The sequence below is a fragment of the Notolepis coatsorum genome, assembly GCF_963971535.1.
Source record: "Notolepis coatsorum genome assembly, chromosome: 19".
Classification (NCBI taxonomy): domain Eukaryota; kingdom Metazoa; phylum Chordata; class Actinopteri; order Aulopiformes; family Paralepididae; genus Notolepis; species Notolepis coatsorum.
This window is the reverse complement of record NC_140183.1, coordinates 46,223,491-46,243,876: the sequence shown is the minus strand read 5'-3', so window position 1 is coordinate 46,243,876 and position 20,386 is coordinate 46,223,491. Positions and strand designations below refer to the sequence as shown.

General features: G+C 41.7%; 1 protein-coding gene across 1 annotated transcript in view; it reads left to right on the top strand.

Moving 5' to 3' along the window:
* The window catches only part of gabbr1a (gamma-aminobutyric acid (GABA) B receptor, 1a), a gene marked incomplete at both ends in the record, with an annotated part of 191,006 nt that overhangs the window by 25,136 nt on the left and 145,484 nt on the right, over window positions 1–20,386 (top strand). The window contains 1 exon segment of the mRNA XM_084336634.1: window positions 9,799–9,816. Coding sequence (XP_084192760.1) covers window positions 9,799–9,816 — 18 coding nt within the window.

Genomic DNA, 20,386 nt, shown 5'->3' with positions numbered 1-20,386 from the left:
ATACAATTGGCAGTATTAGGGGGTGGGAAGCTGGTGGGTGGGGATCGGACGTTGTGGACAGCGACTCCTACAGGTCGGTTGGTGCGCCTGCGCAGTAGAATCAGGAAGCGACGGGGGCGGCGTGTCCCTCCCACGCAGACCCTCGCCACTGAGAGATCGCGCTGTTCAGGTGAAAAGATGCGACGGCTGCCTCCTCGTGTACCGGAGGGGACACGTGATGCAAGGCTTCGTCCACATTGCAGCCGGCTTGTGGGAGGCATGGCCTAACAACGTTCGAGACAGGGGAGGGTAGAATTGGACAATACGAAATTGGGGAAGGGAGAAAAATAGAAAATGGGGAGAAGAAGTAGATAAAAAAAAAAATATGTGGAGACAAAGAGTTCCACAACTTTGACCCTCGGTAGAGTATACAAAACTGAGATTTGGAAGTGGGGGACTGGGGTGGTCTAAGAAAATGTGTGGAGTAATTATGAAATTGGTAATTGTGGGCAAACATGTCATGGAAGAAAGGGGGAAGGGCTCTTTTTAAAGAACTGCACACAAATAAACCAATCTGAAGATGATTCACTTGATAAACAAATAGAGGCTGAGAAGAATGACTTCGATGTACACAGCTGATTATTCTTAGAGCTAGTTTCTGCAGATGGTATATGGGCTCAAGTTTGGTCTGATGAGTACTACCACAAACTAAATTACACCAATGACGTGTTTTTCCAAGAATATCAATCACTTGGCCATTTTTGTAGTTATGGCTGTGATATGAGGTTTCCATGATAAAGATTCATCAAGCAGAATACCAAGGAATCATGTAGAACACACCCTTGTTATGGGGATGTCATTGATCACTACTTTAGATGAGGAGTTAAAAATCACACATTTGAGACCCAATTTTTTTTTTTTAATGTTTAGTGAATTTGTTGCATTTAAACCAAATTGATAGTTTGTTAAGTTCTTCATTTAAGACCTTAATGATGGTATCAGGATCTTTATGTGAATAGAATACACTTGTCATCTGCAAATAAAATCTTCGACAGCCTGTCTGAGACATTAGGGAGGTCATTGATATATAACAAAAATAACAAAGGTCATTAGAATTAGCTGTTTCTTGTTTGCCAGATAGTTTTTGAGGTGTGCTGCGGGTTGTTATCTTGCTGAAGAATGAAGGAATGAAGGACTGTCCAAGAAGCTGATGATGAACGGCATGCGTTCCAAGTATGCTATGATGCCAGGTGAGATTGCCATGGGGACTTGGTAAAGATCACCAACTCTGTCACCAAGCAACTCCAGTTAGACCGGCTTCACACAATCTCCTTTGAACACTTGATAATGAAACATCTTTACTTCCAGTAGCATTTGGCTGAGCTTGTATTTCAGGAACAGTTAATCATCGAATTTGCTGACTTGTGACTTGAATGAACTTGTTCTCTGATGAGGTTGTGTTTGGATTTCCTGACCTGGTTCGGTACTTATGAGTCATTTGATGGTCTTCAAAAGTTCTTGCGATTTGTGTTAAAGATTGACCTTCTTTTCCTAAAGTAATTACAGATTCTGATTTACAGTCTTTTTTATTTGTATACCTTTCTTGTTGCCATTGTCTGCTCCCTTACATTCAGGAGTAACAGACTTGTAAAAATGGTAAATGGCTGCATTTATCTAAAGCTACATCTACATTTTTTTTTTTTTTTTTAAACTTTATTTTTTAGCGTTTATCGCTTTCCTGGTCAAGCATGACCGACAGTTGCAGGGTGAAACGGGAGAGAGAGCAGGGGGAGACATTCGGCAAATGACGGCGAGTCCGGGAATCGAACTCGGAGTCAACCAGATCCGTGACGCAGCACGGAGTCCCGTGCGAGCGCGGTAACATGGTGTGCTACTGGAGCACCTACATCTACATTTTACCCATTCACTCACACATTCACATACCGATGGCGGAGGCAACCATGCAAGGAGCCAACTGTTCATCGGGAGCGATTAGGGGTTAAGTGTCTTGCTCAAGGACACTTCGACATGCTGCCAAGGAGGAGCGGGAATCGAACCGGGAACCTCTGGATTACCAGACGACTGCTCTACCTCCTGATCCACTGTCATGCCCATACCTATATTTATAGTAGTCAAGGAGCCTCACCTCTATTGTACAATATTGGTGACAAAAGGTGAATTATGTAACATGCTAGTTAACTCAGAACATTAGACACTTAATTCTTAGACCAGTGTTCTACACAATTCAGAATGTTAACAGGCTTAGCCTACACTGCATCAGACTGAAATCCTCTTGATTTGGGGACCATTTCACTGAGGTCTTCAGTTTTCCAAATGCAATTCACTTATGAGCATCAGCTTATACAAGTACATGGACTGTGTAATGAAAGTGTTTATAGACAGGTTTATATCGTTTTGAAACATATAGATAATCATGAAAGACCTGGTTTCAGGCAGATGTACTCAAGCTTTTGACTGATAAAGTAGTGTTTGTTTGTAATTAGAGCTCTCAGTAGGTCTTGGCAGTGGAAAAATGTTCATGTCCATCAAAAGAAGGTTCATCCCTTCCTATTACTGATAGAAATGCACAGTGGGTTACAGGTGTCTGTTCACAAACGCTCTCCATCCCACAACCCACATTTGGGACAAATACACTGCTTAAGCATTACATCACGTGACGGAGTGTGTTATAGAAATTAGATCACGCCTAGGGGTGGTTGTTAGGCCCGACGCGCAGCGGAGGGTCGTTAGACCCCCCTAGGCGTGATCTAATTCCTATAACACACGACTTCAAGTGATGTAATGTCTTTTATACAATGACCCAATTCACCCAACCTTCTTCTTATTATTATTATTATTATTATTATTATTATTATTATTATTATTATTATTATTATTATTATTATTATTATTATTATTATTATTATTATTATTATTATTATTATTATTATTATTATTATTATTATAAACACACAATAATTGAAGCATAATGGAGATTTATTCAAAAACAGAAAAAGTAGATCCCAAAACAGAAAACGTAGATCCAATGGAAGTCATGCTTGATTGATTGATTGAAATGTTTATTAACATATATGACATACATGACATACAGATAGACAGTACTGCTACATCTATACATTTATGACATACCAGATTTATAAATACAGTACTGTTTTTGTAGGGTGATTATAGTTTATTTACATTGAGGTTCTGGGGTCACGTGGAGTGTGTTATACAAAATAACAACCGGTGTTGTGCCGAATTCGGACTCCCTGCCAGAATCCATCATTCATTTAAGACACATTTATTGCAAGTTTTGTATACACATAAACTCAACAAATAACCTCTGTTCTCCTTGCAATGCGTTCTTATACAGTAGGAAGGGGGAAGAACACTATATCGTGGGTGTTCCTATGACTTGTATTCTGCTTACAGCTTTGAAACTCCACTTATTTCATTTTACAATGTCAAAGCCTTTTAAATATAATCAAAACTTTTCCGTATTTCTGCAATCTATGCGCCAATAATAACGAGTTGAGTTCTAACAAAGAACGTATTACATGCTGGGTAGGCTGATAGAGTGTATGCACGTTCACCCGAGGGGGAGTCGGATTCTGGTAGGGAGTCCGAATTCGGCACAACACCGGCACCCGAGACAGAGAACACTGTCAGCCAGTGGCCACTCCCCTCAGAACCCCCCCCCGCGATTTATATTTTGTTTTACAATGAGTCATGACAAACCAATTACATAATCCAACATTGTGTAAACAACTAACATATTCCAGGTGACTTTATCTTTTTTGAATGAGTCGTTATGATGAAATCAATACATCCATTCATAAAGATTATTGTCCGCCATCTTGGTTTCATTCATAAAAACAATGAACGGCGGAGTGATTCGGAAAAAAAGTAATTAGGTTGTGGGCGGGTTCTGTGTGTTATACGAAATAACAACTGGCAACTTCACTGCTTCAGCCAATCAGAATCAAGAAATGTACATGCCATTGTATAATTGAGAATGACGCTTTACAGTACATTTATGGGTCTTGAACTGAAAAGTCTCTTTCCTTTGTGCCTATTTTAGATTTCATAAAAACATAGAGGCTCTGGAGTGGCTGGGTAGTGTAGAGGTCTAAGCACTTGTCTACCACTGGAGAGACCCGGGGTTCAAATCCCGGTGTCAGCGGTACCTCCGGCTTGGTCAGTCGTCCCTACGAACACAATTGGCAGTATTTGCGGGTGGGAAGCCAGTGGGGTATGAGTCCTGGTCGCGTCTATTCGAATACCAACCGGTTCATGTTTCCGCGTTCGCATTTTGCGAATCTGATTGGCCACTGCCGTTTCTGGTGCGATCTGATTGGCCACGGACGTTTCTGGTCATGTGACATGTGCGCCCAATCGCGTGACGCGCCCATTTCCGCCTCGACCAGCAGCAAACTACCTAACGCCTAGTTTATCACTGGTTAAGCTTAGGCGACTCTTTCGAAGTTGGTTAAGGTTAGAGTTTGGAATCAGGGCTGGTGTTCTATCGCCCTGCTCTAAGACAAACTCTAACCTTAACCAACTTCGAAAGAGTGCCTAAGCTTAACCAGTGAAAGAACTTGCCGTCACACGATTGGTGCGACCAGAAACATCAGTGGCCAATCAGAGCGCGAAACGCGAACGCGGAAGCATGAACCGGTTGGTATTCGAATATAGGCGTCCTGGTCGTTGCAATAGCAACTCCTACTGATTGGTAAGGGAGCCTGTTCAGCAGGGAGGGGATCTGGAGGAGATAGTGTGAACCTCAGCGTGTGTTACACTGTCCCCAGTGAAACTCCTAGCTGTCAGGTGAAAAGTGGATGTATTGGAGAAGGCATGTGGTAGTCTATACCCTCCCTAGACCGACAGTAGGGCAGTGCAATGACCAGGAAGGAACTGGCATAGCGACTAAATTGTGAATATGGGTGCAAAACTAGAAAGGCAAACAAAAAAAGAAACATAAAGGCTCTAACATGGGATTTAGCAGGATAGGCTTGCGTAGAAATATAGTGTACATCAGATTTATAGTCGTACGTCAGATTTATATATAGTATCCTTGGATTTTTCCGCATTGAACCATCGCTGCAGGGTACCCAATATGGTGTGTAAAAATAAATATCACAATATTCAATACTTATTTCGATAATGATATATATCACGATACGTGCTAAAGTAGGGAAAATCACATGTGAGATAATCTGATTTATGTTCATCATATTGGACTACATGGTAATGGTGTAGGAGTGGCCAACCAGTCAGAGACTAAGAGCCACAAAAATGACTGTGGTACCACAAAGAGCCACACCATATATACCAGCGTTTATCAACTTTTTTTCAGTCACGGCACCCTTCATGTGTTTATAGGTCCCACCCTCTGGCCTCTGAAGTTGTTAATGTCTTTTTTATTTGGGCCTCACAGGGTTAAAAGTACCCTGTGAGACCCACGGTTGTAAAATTACAAAATCACTTTTAGCCATTAAAAAGAAAAATAAGTCTGTAGATGTTTATTTAAAAATGTCTTAGCACATGTACATAGTCAATGGGTCCTGTTGTTCAGCCTCACAATGCTATTGGATAGTAAATGTGTGTAGGTCCCACCCTCTGGCCTCTGAAGTTGCTAATGTCTTTTTTATTTGGGCCTCACGGGGTTAACCTCTTAAGCCCGAGCGGTCCGGTACTGGACCGCAAATGACATCATGCCATAAATCCATCTCTACAGAATGTATGAATTAATGTTGTTTTCTTTTCAAATGTAGCCAAGAGTAAAGACCCTAACGCTGTCAAAACAGCAGTCAAAGTGTATATTTTCAGCATTACGTTTGTTTACCAATGATTTTAACTGTTATAATATATATAACATTATAGAAATCTCAGGGCATTGAGTCGGAAACCGGCGCATATTGACGGGAGATAGTGGCACAACCAAAAGTGAGTGTAGTCTTTTGAAGGAATAGACCCAGGGCTTTCGATGGGATTTTGAATTTTGAAAAACTACACTACCCAGCTCACGCCAGCCCCTGTCAATCATCTGACTTCTGGATTAACTTTTTAATTTCTCTTATTTTTCGGGATTATCTCCCACAAACCTGAACATTATTTCAATAAAACAGAACACAGTTAGTTTCTCTACCTTTCTGTGAACGTCTAGCAAAAAACGGCATTGCAATCTGATGAAAAATTTAAAAATAATAATAATAATAATAATTTATTATTATATATTTTTTTATGGATGCAGGAGCCGCACATTGACGGGCAAAGAGTTGCATGCGGCTCGCGAGCCGCGGGTTGGCCACCCTTTTTAATTGACATTTGCAAATATTTCAGAAATCATTTTGTGAGAAAATTTACTTAATGTTTACTTTTTTTCATACATTTTCATAAAATAAATGGTTTCTCACGATTTACTAATATATATTGCTCAACCCTAGAGGCAGAATATCTTATTTTATCAAGTTATGTATCATGTTATTAAGACATATTATTCCAGGTGGACATTTGTATTATTACTGTCAAATAAACATAATTACTATCAGCTAAGAAGACACCCTAGGATGGCTTAGACTCAGTAGACGACAGAGTACAGCAACTTGCAATGGGCCTGGTCTACAAGATACACTACACAACTAAGGTACCCATGTACATGTCAAAATACTTCCCAAAGGTCAGTGAATACCACGACCACAACACCAGAGGGAGCTCCACAAATCATGTTAAACACAGATTCGGCTCCAACAAGGCACTAAACACGTTTCGCAATTATGCCACATCAATGTGGAACGCCCTTGCCCCTACCCACAGCTGTAAAGGAATGTGAATCACTACCCACTTTTAAAACCACTCTCAAGGAGCACCTACAGGAGACTGCAATTCGAAACTGGCCCCTGTAAATGTCCTAACCCAACCCCCTCCAATGTACAGTAAATGTCCTAACCCAGTAATACACAAGACCCTCTTCTTGGGACCAAGTAAGGTTTAGTCGATAATCCAATGTACAGTTACCCCCACCCCGCCTACCCATCCCCACCCCACCCACCCAACCACCTCCAATGTACAGTTTCCCCACCCCACCTACCCAACCCCCCCCCCCCCACCTCCTCCAATGTACAGCTTCTTCATCAAATGTATATACTCTCTTTTTCTTAAACTATTTTTGTATCACAAACAGTACTTGTAAATCTGGTATGTCATAAATGTATAGATGTAGCAGTACTGTCTATCTGTATGTCATGTATGTCAGTCATATATGTTATGATGAATTGAAAATGGGGGACCCTGATGTAAACAAGACGAAAGTCTTTCTATGGTCTGCATCCCCTTAACAATTGTGTGTATTGAGCTGTACTGTATTGTACCCATTCTGCAATCAGTTAATAAAATGTTCAATCAATCAATCAATCAATCAATCAATCAATCAATCAAGCTCAATCGCTATCAGTCAAATGACAATTTCTGTTCCAATAGGAGAGATAACCACCACATTTCTTTATGGTTGCTGGCATTATAGCTCCAATCTGAATTTAAATGCAGGGTATATTCACATATTCTTCTATAAGAGGAACTTTTTTAACCCATTGTAGATCTGAATATATATATTTACAAACATTGTACACAGATATTTTGAAGCCACAAAACACAGCAAATACTACTAAAAAGAAAACACTGTTGTCTATTGTTAGTGCTTGTATGAAGAGCTCAACCGCAATCAATCAAACAATCAATCAAACAATCAATCAATCAAACAATCAAACAATTAACTAATCAATCAATCAATCAATCAATCAATCAACTAACTAGAGAATGAAATAGTCTCCATTTGTTTCATGTTTGGATTATGAATTGGTCCTCTAAAGTTATTAAAATAACGAATTATGGAATATTAGTGAGGTTATTAGAAAGACTTAGTTGACTAAATATTCACACGTTTCAGGATAGTCACCTGTATTTTCTAAATATTGAGTAATGAATTCCATATGACAATTTTGATATACAGCATTTTGGAATGAATCCCTTCAAATGCCTTTAGTAACATCAGGTGATTACAAACACCTGCTCCTCATGAAGTGGCCTGTATTGCTAGGCAACCAATTACCTAACCAAGACAGTAGCATACAGAGTACAGGTGGAAGTGACATGGTAGTATTTATACTGGATGACAAATGAAAGTGAAAACCTAATGCTTTAGACAGAACCATTCAATAAATAAATAAATAGTCCAGTCAACATAATATACAAACATTAAAGGTTTGCTCAGAACGCCAGAAGTAATTACAGTGGGTGACAATATTGTCACAAGGAAAGAAGATATTACCTACCTGGGTTCCATCCTAGAGGCAAATCTTTCCTGTGACAAAATGGCATCCAATGTAATAAAAAAAGTCAACCAACGAACTCGATTCTTGTACCGGATCTCCTCACTGGTAAACAAGAATACCCTGAAGACTCTGGCAGGAGCACTCATTCAAGGGTACTACGACTATGCTTGCACCTCATGGTACCAAAGCACCTCAAAGGCGCTAAAAACAAAATTACAAACATCTCAAAACAAACTGGTCAGACTACTGCTTGACCTTACTCCTAGAACCCACCTCACCCCTGCCCACTTTGACAACCTAGGATGGCTTAGAGTAGACGACAGAGTACAGCAACTTGCAATGGGCCTGGTCTACAAGATACACTACATGACCAAGGTACCCATGTACATGTCAAAATACTTCCCAAAGGTCAGTGAATACCACGATCACAACACCAGAGGGAGCTCCACAAATCATGTTAAACCCAGATTCTGCTCAAACAAGGGACTAAACACGTTTCGCAATTATGCCACATCAATGTGGAACGCCCTACCCAAAGCTGTAAAGGAATGTGAATCACTACCCACTTTCAAAAACACTCTCAAAAAACACCTAAGGGAGACTGCAACTCGAAACTGGCCCCTGTAAATGTCCGAACACAACCCCCTCCAATGTACAGTAAATTACCAAGTATGGTCTTGTCAATATTCCAATGTACAGTTTTGTTTGTACAGTTGTACAGTGTCCCCCACCCACCCCTCCTACCCAACCTCCCCCCCTCCACTCCTACCCAACCCCCCCCCCCCCCCCACCTCCAATGTACAGCCCCCCCCCACCTACCCAATCCAATGTACAGTTTCTACGTCAAATGTATATACTCTTTTTTCTGGACTCTTTTTGTATCACAAACAGTACTGTATTTGCAAATCTGGTATGTCATAAATGTATAGATGTAGCAGTACTGTCTATCTGTATGTCATCATGTATGTCATATAATTATGTTACGATGAATTGAAAATGGGGGACCCTGATGTAAACAAGACGAAAGTCTTTCTCTGGTCTGCATCCCCTTAACAATTGTATGTATTGAGCTGTACTGTACTGTACCCATTATGCAATCTGTTAATAAAGTTTTCAATCAATCAATCAATCAATCAATCAATCAATCAATCAATCAATCAATCAATCAATCAATCAATCAATCAATCAATCAATTAAAACGCATACATTACACACAGCAGAACTCAAAATTATGCCATCACTGCCATCTGGTGGAGTGAAACCATTTTAATTCAAAATGGCTCTTAGACAGGCAGACTAACTGCTAATGAGTGTTAATGATCTTGAATGTATATGACATGCTCCTGGGTAAATGAATAAATACATTTTTCCATCCATATTCACATTTCCTTTACTCATTAAAGAAAGCTATGAAGTAATTTTTCTTGTTGTTTTTTGTCTAATTCTGCTAATCAACCTTTCTTCTTTTCCTGTTTGCTTGCCAAAGATGACAGAAACTACACAGGTTGGTCTTATTTAGTAATTTCATTTCATTACAAATCCCTACAATATCCACTTCTACTTTCACCTTTTGTGCTACAGCTGCAGTGCATATCATAGCCACAAGATGGCAGCAGTTTATAATCTATACATCCAAATGAGCGGATGTATAAAAGGGACTATTCTGATCATAGGTTTCACTCTCTCCTCTGATATCTCCCCACCTACAGTTATGGCATTCTTTACTAAATGTATTCTAATACTAAAAGATATCTTCTCAGATGAGGGTCCCAGGGACAAGATCCTATCAAAAGAGGGTCCATGGCCTATTACGTATCAATTTACAGTAGATGTCCTTGACATAAAAACATTTGACAGCTCTAGTGAGTTTGGAAAGAGCCAGTTATTACCTCAGCCAATGAGGTTATGGTTTCACTTCCAATTATCTGTTTGTCTGTGAAGAAAATATCTGAAAAAGTGATGGTGGGATTGCCATGAGATTTGCTGTGCACATTCGTGATCTCAAGTGGGAGAAACATATTGATTTGAGTGATCCCATGCCCTTTCCTCTACTGCCGCCATCAGGCCAAACCTTCAATACTCAAATGAGTGTATCTCCTGCCCTGTTAGTTGCAACATTAGCTGTGGATATTCATGATGCCTAGATGAAGAATCCTATTGATTTTGGGGACCAGATCTGTTTTATAGTCCCACCATCAGGCCAAACCTTCAATTAAATGAGGGTATCTCCTGATCCTCTTACAGTCACAAACATGATACTCAGAGATGCGTCTCCTCATGGACAACACATCTGCTTAGGAAGTCCTTCCTATTGGAATTTCTTGACACTATGTTTTTCCTCCCATAGCAAGGAGCCCTGTGATGTTTTGAGTTGTTTGGCCTCATGCTAGCGCTATTCTCACAAAACTAAAAACATGAACTCCACAGCTTGTCCGACCATGATGACATTTGAAATGTTGGTATCAATATGTATTATTTAGACAGTTGATAAGCCAAACCATATGACCTCCAGATCCAATCAGATTTCAGATAAATGCACTGTAAACAGGAAATTATGTATTACTTTGAAAACACTTTTATCTGCTTTGTGCAAATATTTACAAACATTGTACACAGATCTTTTGAAGCCACAAAACACAGCAAATACTACTAAAAAGAAAACACTGTTGTCTAGTGTTAGTGCTTGTATGAAGAGCTCAAATATGTTTGTCGTACTACAGTGTGATGTGAAGTAGTATCACCATTGTTCATACATTAAACATATTTATAACCTGGGTCTGTTAAGACTGGCAATATTGGTAACTCTTGTTACTGTGGGGAGAATGTTAAAGGATAACTATGCCCAATTTCATAATTCATACATGCTATTCCTCTGGTCTAAGACATATTAGCATGTTAAAACTAAAACGTATCAATTCTGAAGCTGATCCATATGCATTGGGACAGATTTTTATAGATCACCCTGAGAGCACCCAGCGGAATGTTCTGAGTTAATTTGGTACATTTTCCGTTTCATTTTCTGCACAGATAGATACGCTGTATGCCTATTGCTTAATAACAGCGGAGCAGTGCTGCCGTTGCTTCCGCGTTTTCCCTGATTGGCTGCGACACGCCCCGCGGCAGGCGCGGCAACCGCAGAGCGGAGCGGAGCGGCAGAGCTTGCGGCATTATGTAACCGCCCTAATCCGCCATGATTTTCATTCGAAGCTCAGCTCACCTGGCAGCGCAGCGGTCCTGCGGTCCTGCGGTCCGTTGTTGACAAGTTCGAATCCCATAATTTTTTTTTTTTTAACGTGTATTCTTTTGCCGGTTAAGGTTAGGCATGGTTAAGGTTAAGGTTAAGGTTAGGCATTGTTTCGGAGTTGGTTAAGGTTAGAACGGTTAAGTTTAGGCGCTGTTAAGGAGCTGGTTAAGGTTAGTTTGTCTTAGATAATGGCAATATTCTTTCTATGGTTAAGGTTAAGGTTAGGCATGGTTAAGGTTAAGGTTAAGGTTAGGCATTGTTTCGGAGTTGGTTAAGGTTAGAACGGTTAAGTTTAGGCGCTGTTAAGGAGCTGGTTAAGGTTAGAGTTTGTCTTAGAGAATGGCAATAGACAGCCTATTTCCGCACTGCCGCTCTCCCGCGTTGCCGCAGTCACATGGTCAAATTGTCACATTCTTGCACTCCTCCGCTGTTAGAAAGCAACACGCACCCTGTATCACCCCGTTATACAGATAGATACTGTAGGTAGATACAGGTCACCTTGTTATACAGATAGATACTGTAGGTAGATCAGGGCCGCCTCAGGGGGTGTGCGAGCAGTGCGGTCGCACAGGGCCTCGCGGGAAGGGGGGCCTCGCAAAAAAAAAAAAAAAAAATTATTTATTATTTTTTTTATTTTTTTTATTTTTTTTATTTTTTATTTTTTTTTTTGCGAGGCCCCCCTTCCCGCGAGGCCCTTTTTCATCACAGACCTAAAATCTAATTTTGCTTATATGCTTATATATTTCACATTAGACACGTTTGTAGAATGTGTCTGACTTGTTCCTGGCTCTGAGGCTCTGCAGGCAGCTCTGATGCTCTGCAGGCAGCAGAATTGGTTTCAATGAGGGGAGGGGTTACAGGTAAGGTAGCGTCTGTTGAGTTCATTGTGTGTGTCTGTGTGCGTGCCGGGGGGGGGGGGGGGGGGGGGCGTGAACCGACTCATTGCCAGACGTGAGCGATTTGACTCACGCTCACGGCAATGAATCGGCTCTTATGAACGAGTCGCTCATGACCGACCCATCACTAGCGTCTGACTATTTCGCGCGTGCAGCATTGGAGGTTATGCCAGCCAAGATGAAGAGGACATCGTTCGGCAGATGGACTGAAGATGAAAGTTGTTGCATGTTAGACAGTTCAGTCAGGCTAGCCATCCCGGCTAAAGACAGGGACAGCTAGTTAGCTTTAGCTACGTTATAATATTGAGTGCTAACGTGTGGTTCAGTCGGGATATAGCCATGATGATGTCGGCTAGTAGCTAGCTTAGCTAAAGGCTAACTAGTGTTAGCTAACCTAGAGACAGCGTGTGCAGCATTGTTATGCCAAGATGAAGAGGATGGTCGTTCGGCAGATGAACTTCGTCAACTCCATGCGGTTGTCTCCATCCTCTTGGACGTTTGGTGAGTTTTTAATTCACTCTATTCTATTCCCGCTGTGGATATCTCTCTCTTTCTCTCTCTCTCTCTCTCTCTCTCTCTCTCTCTCTCTCTCTCTCTCTCTCTCTCTCTCTCTCTCTCTCTCTCTCTCTCTCTCTGGAGCCAACCGGGCCGACTAGCTGTTGTAGTACTAGTAGCTAACGGTGTGTGGCCTGGACTTGTTGCCGGCACCGCTATGGTAAACACCACTCTGTAGTGGGACGTGTATTGCCTTCTTTTTCCCTTCTCTCTTCGTATGAGAAGAGGAAAACACAGCGGCTGTCTGAAGTGTTGGCCTGTATTGCTTTTCTCACGTTGTACAGTTTTTCAGTGGTAGGCCTCGTGTTTAAATCTCGCACAGGGCCTCGCATTTCTCCCAGGCGGCCCTGAGGTAGATACAGCTCACCCTGTTATACAGATAGATACTGTAGTAGTGAATTGTTGATCGTATCAATCTTTATGGCAGGCAAGTGGTGCTAGCTCAACACAACCTCAACATTTTCAACTTGACATTGTGTTACACCTGTGTAATCATGAGGCAATGTACTCTATTGATGCATACACACACCTGCATGCATTATTGCATTTAAGCACACACGCACACTCACACGCAAGCACACACACACACACACACACACACACACACACACACACACACACACACACACACACACACACACACACACACACACACACACACACACACACACACACACACACACACACACACACACACACACACACACACACACACACACATTTAGAGCCACTGAACAGTCCTAGCCAGCAATCATGCAAGTGGATGAAAGCATTTAAATGTGAGTTTTCATTTGGTGGCTGAAAACTCCCACGATAAGAGGAGAGACTAGACAAAAACAGAATTAACACACGGCAACAGAGGACACGCTTTCCACAAATAGAAATATCCACCTACCACCTACTGTCTCAATACACGGACCTCTCTCACAAACAGTACTGTATTTGCAAATCTGATATGTCATAAATGTATAGATGTAGCAGTACTGTCTATCTGTATGTCATGTATGTCATATATGTTATGATGAATTGAAAATGGGGGACCCTGGTGTAAACAAGACAAAAGTCTTTCTCTGGTCTGCATCCCCTTAACAATTGTATGTATTGAGATGTACTGTACTGTACCCATTCTGCAATCTGTTAATAAACTTTTCAATCAATCAATCAATCCCTCTCCTCTCTTCCTCTCTCTGTCCCTTCACCCCATCCTCTCTCTTTTTCTCCAACCCTATTTTGCTCTGTCACCCCACCCCATCCTGTCTCTCTCTCTCCCACTTCCTCTGTCCCTCCACCCCATCCTATTTCTCTCTGTCCCTCCTCCCCATCCTCTCTCTCTCTTCATCCATCCCTTTCTCTCTGTCCCTCCACCCCATCTTCTCTCTTTCTTTCTCTCCATCCCTCCACCCCATCCTCTCTCTATATATATATCTCTCCATCCCTCTCTTTCTCTCTGTTCCCCCACCCCATCCTCTCTCTCCACCCCTCTCTTTCTCTGTCCCTCCACCCCATCATCTCTCTATATCTCTCTCTCCATCTCTCTCTCTCTGTCCCCCCACCCCATCCTCTCTCTCTATCTCCCACTTCCTCTGTCCCTCCACCCCATCCTCTCTCTCTTTCTCTCCATCCCTCTTTCTCTCCGTCCCTCCACCCCACCCCCTCTCTCTCTCTATCTCCCATTTCCTCTGTCCCTCCACTCCATCCTCTCTCTTTCTCTCCATCCCTCTTTCTCTTCATCCCTTTCTTTCTCTCTGTCCCTCCACCCACCCCCTCTCTCCATCCCTCTCTTTCTCCCTGTCCCTCCACCCTATCCTCTCTCTCTGTCTCTTTCTCTCCACTCATAGTGCCATCACCAGCCACTTATATCCTCCTCAGCAGGAGAAAGGTTAATAACCTGCCCTGTCTGAGTCTTCCTCACTTTGTGTGTGTGTGTGTGTGTGTGTGTGTGTGTGTGTGTGTGTGTGTGTGTGTGTGTGTGTGTGTGTGTGTGTGTGTGTGTGTGTGTGTGTGTGTGTGTGTGTGTGTGTGTGTGTGTGTGTGTGTGTATGGTGTGTGTGTGAAGGAGAGGGTTTGTGTGTGTGTCTGTGTGTGTGCATGCAGTTAAAGATTCCGTACAATTAAAATCATGTTTTTCAATCTTGTTGCATTTTTAACAGAAGGTATGTTAATGTAAAATTCCCTGTTTTTAAAACCCTTTGATCTCTATCCTCCTGGATATCAACAATATCAAGCCATTTCAGATATTCAATCTGCTTCCTTTGAAATATAGCTTAATATACATGGGTTACCCTGATTGGCCCATCAGTCAGTTGTCAGAAGTTGTAAAGGATATCATCTAGCTAGCCAACAAACAAGTAATGAAACAAGTTTGTTACAATTTAGTTATTTTTAGTGGTTCAGGAACATCCACACCAACTGTGGCAATGTATTCATCACCTGCCATACTGGGCTCATGAATCTGCTTACATTTGAATGCTTCATGTATTATGATACTAACTTGACATCTCCTTTCAATGAACAGAAGGCCACGCCCCCTCAACACACTGAGCTGTGCTTAGAGAGGGTGACCTGAAACATGAACAAACGGTTCAAATGACATCTCTGAAGCTAAATGAATACTTATGCCATTAACATTCCATAATAAGCTATTTATGACTGAAATAAAACATCATTATTCTGGATCTTTAAGTATGTGCATGCAGGTAATTAAGTGTGCACATACATGCAGTTGCATGTGTGAGAGAGATATAGAGAGATAGAGAGAGAGAGAGAGAGAGAGAGAGAGAGAGAGAGAGAGAGAGAGAGAGAGAGGGGCATGGTTGAGGGAGGTCTACCACTTTATATTTAATATATTTTATATTATATTAAATATTTCTAAAGAAGCACACACAACTGATATTCACTCACACTGTACATTCTATAATAACATTATTGTACAATAGAAACATCCACACAGCTTTATTTCGTTATGTAGCCTTCACATTGGGCTACTCTGCATACGCTTCCACTAATAATTAGATACATAAGAATAAGTCTAATGTATTCACAATACCTGATCAATAGCTATATAAAGGTTTAAATGGCGATACTGAACTAGAGAGAGAGAGAGAGAGAGAGAGAGAGAGAGAGAGAGAGAGAGAGAGAGAGAGAGAGAGAGAGGGTATGGGTGCACTTGTGTGTGTGAGAGTAAGAGAGGAAGTGTGTGTGTGTGTGTGCATTTGTAGAACTGTGGAGTCCATATCTGTGGAGTATCTGGAGAAGAAGGCTTGGATAACAACCCTGTATTGTAGGCTGCAGCACACAGAGTCACACATAGGGAGATGATTCCACAATTTGATTCATGTATATAGAAACAGAATAGAATCAGTGGCCATAAGCCTCCCATTGTTCTATATTGTTTCTCAGGAGTGTATCCACATGGAAAAGGCTTATTGCAGCTTATCCCTTTCACTACCACCTTGCACTACCACACTACAGACGGTTAACTGTCTGTAGTGTGGTAGTGAAAGGTTAACCTTCTGTAGTGTGGTTGTGAAAGGGTTAACCCTTTGCCGTGTGCCAGTGAAGGGGTTAACCCTCTGTATTGTCGCAGTGAAAGGGTTAACCCTTTGGTAGTGTGGTAGTGAAAGGGTTAAACCACGCCCCCAAAAAATGTCCTGTCTCTCAAATGTCAATTTGACTGATTGGTTGAAGACTGCTTTTTTTTTTTTTTTTTTTACCGTTGGCTCTTCTTTTTTCTTTTCCTTCTTGACATTTTGACAGTGTTTTGTTCCCACCGGTTCAGCTTGTTCCCCGGGGGTTGGTGAACAATGTTGTACATGTGGAGGACAATGGAAGCTGTCAGTAACAGCGGGGAGGAAAGAACTGGCTAAATTTAAGATCCGTCGTTCTTCCCACCGGCGGCGCCTTGGCTATGACAGCAAGAAAACAGGCCATTATCCCGGCGCAGGGGAAAGCCTAGCACATGTATTCTAAACATACCCAATCTAAAGACCCTCATTACATCGCCTCAGCAACACGTCGCCGCTATCCCGTCTCCAGGACACATCCGGGGGGAGCCGCGTGCCACAAGCGAACGCCTTCGCTGAATACACATGTGGCATTAAGATTCATGCAGATTGTTTACGCTGCATTCTCCCCAGTGCTGTGCATGTTGACTCCAGCGCAGGCTGTGTGGGTGGCGTGTGGGTGTGGTGTGGGTTTGAAAGACACCATATAAAGTTCATGCTTGAATAATTGATGACGCGCTGGAGGTCAGAGGGTGGAGGGGGGGAGGCAGGAAGGGGGGCCAATACCAGGGGATGATCACTAGATCCACCCTAGTCCCCTGGGCCTTGTTAGGAAACACATAGCTTGGAATAGTTAAATAGTTCCGTTCCCTCCGGGATAGAGGTATCCTGTAGCTTTGGACCGGTGACCGAACAGCCCAAATTCTCAATATTTTGACCACGCCCCTAATCCGAGCCATTGAGGAGTAGTTCATGTTTTTAAGGTTTATGAGAATAGCGCCACCATGAGGCAAGATGACTCGGAACATCACAGGCCTCCTTGCTATTGTACGACAAACATATTTCTCAAGTTTGGTGGAAATCGGACTGTACGAATCATTTCCTCTTTACCGTGCATTTTTCAGAAATGTTATTGGATCTGGCAGTCATTATGGTTTGGACTATGAATGATCTAAATGACACATTTGAAGATGGTAGACCCCAGATACCACACAGTAAGTTAGAATCAGGTGAACAGGCTGAGGGGAGTAGGGGAAAGTGTTATAATTCAAGGTGGCGGAAATTCCAATATGATGGACTTCATAGGCCCTTCTCTGGATACCAGTTTCATGAATGTATAACTAATGGATAAACAAATTTGAAATTTGAACGTTTGGACGGATAATGGCACTAGAGGAAAGGTCAGGGGTCACCAACATCTATAGGCTTCTTCCTTTAGGGGTCATGAATGTGCACAGCAAATTAGAAAGTATTTGAATGAATGGTATTTGAGATACACTAATTTGACTATTGAAAGTTGGGCCTGATGGTGACACTAGAGTAAATAGGTAAATAGGTTTCATCCTCTAGGCATCATATAGAGTTGCACCACAAATTTGAAAAGATTTGACTGAAAGCTATTCAACTTATCACGTTAATATGTCAAATCTGGGGTAAATCCACAATATCCCTGAATCTGTCATTTGGGGGGTGTGTATCGTCTCAAAATCATACTTAAGTAAAAGTCAGAGTATCTGGCTAAAAACACATTTGAGTAAAAGTCAAAAAGTTTCTACTTTGAAATGTAAAAAGTTAAAGTAAAAACATTTCTTTTTTATTCCAGGGCGATGAAGTGTTCCGTTTCGTCCTCTTCATCACTCGTACTATCGTTTGTGGCCATCTTCTGTAGCTTGTCACTCTGACTGTCTATTCTTCTGATAGCAGGTGTTTAATCAAATATCCCCACTTTCTAGTCTTGCACAAGGACCAATCAGCATGGGTATGGGCGGGTTCATTTTCCATTGATGGGGATTTGATTGGCTGTTTTTAAATAAAGTGCGGCCGCAGGATTAATAACGTTAACGTTAGTTCGGCCAGAGAAACAAATAAATATACTAATTAAAATGGTTGGACCTGCGAGATTTGTACTTTGTACTTTGTAGGTCTGCATTTTAAATGTAAGGAGTAAAAAGTATGTTTTTTTTCTCTGAAATGTAATTGAGTAAAAGTACAAGTATACAAACCTAATAATACTTGAGTAAAGTACAAATCCCCAAAAACAATACCTGCTTTTCTTTATCATAAATCGATCAATAGAGACCGTATTAGATCCCCAATTATCATATAATGGGGTATCATTGGAAAGCCACACTCATTGGCTACAACCCTGTCCAAAGATTTTAGAGATCGCCAAATGATTGACGGAGCTAGAGCCCCCGGAGGTCGGGGGTGGTAATGTGTACTTTGGCGCACCTATGACGTTATTATATCACTTATCTCCGCACCCCCAACTCTGACTGACTTCCCACGCCCCTGGTCGCGAATCGTCCTCATGAGGGCCCACATTGGATGTTAAGAGGTTCTGTTTTTTTTATATATTTTTTTGTAGCCAAGACTAATTACCATAAACCTATCAAAACAGTAGTCAAAGTGTATATCTTCATTTTTATCAATGTTTTATACGATTTACCGAAAATACGAATTTATCGAAAAAATGCTAATTATATCTCTTTTATCGTAAAACCGCAAGGAAATGACAGATTCAACCCAGATTCAAAAATCCAGATTCAACCCTGCCATTGGAAAGAGGAGCCTTAGGGGCGGCTGGGTGGCGTAGCGGAGATTGCGCTTGTCACCAATGCAAGAGACTCCGGTCTCGACTCCCCGAGTCAGCATTGCTTGCGGCTTGGGCCAGTCGTCATACTATCTCAATTGGCAGAGGTAGCGGGTGGAAAGTCGATGGGTGGGGATTGGACGTTGTGGACAGCGACTCCTACAGGTCAGTCGGGTGACGCCTGTACAGCAGAGACAGGAAGTATCGGGGGCAGCGTGAGCCTCCCACACGTTACTCCTCGCCACTGAGAGTCCGCGCTCTCTGGTGAAAAGATGCGACAGGCTGCCTCCTCGTGTACCGGAGGGGACACGTGATGCAAGGCTTCTATCCTCACTACAGCCGACAAGTGGGAGGCATAGTCTAGCAACGTTCAAGACAGGGGAGGGGAGAATTGAAGGGGAGAATTGAAGGGGAGAATTGGCGATACGAAAAAATTGGGATGGGAGAAAAATAGAAAATAAGGGGAAAAAGTGGATCCAAAAAAAAGGGAAAGAGGAGCCTTTTCCCTATCCATAGATGTATGATTTGGCCATAATAAGGTCAAGGTCAAGTTCAAGGTCAAATATGAATTTATAATTAAAATCGATTATCATTTATTACTGTATCTACAAATCCTTCTGTTTAATCATCTTCCCTTTATTCATTTGCTTAGATTTTTTTTACACTTGATCTCAAGAAGGTGCTGAATGAGCTCAGTGAGCGAGCTCGGCTTGCTCACAATTGTAACATGGTGTTATTCACCGGCACAGATGCAAAAATAAATCATAATTTATATTCTCCCTTTTTTCATTACAATTTACTCAAGCCTAGTAACAGACACACTATTTCTGACACTGGAAATACATACCCCCAGGTCCCTAGATGTTCCTAGATACCAAGAACATGCAAATTGGCCTTGTAAAAGTGGAGAAATCTTTACTTTACAAAATTTACTTAGGCATGTACCTTTAGGCGAGATTTCTGAAAATAGGGCTACAGCTTAACAGGTTAAGTATTGTAATGAAACTACAATTACTCAAGTACTTTACAGCCCTGCATTTGGGGATACAATGAGTTATGTATAA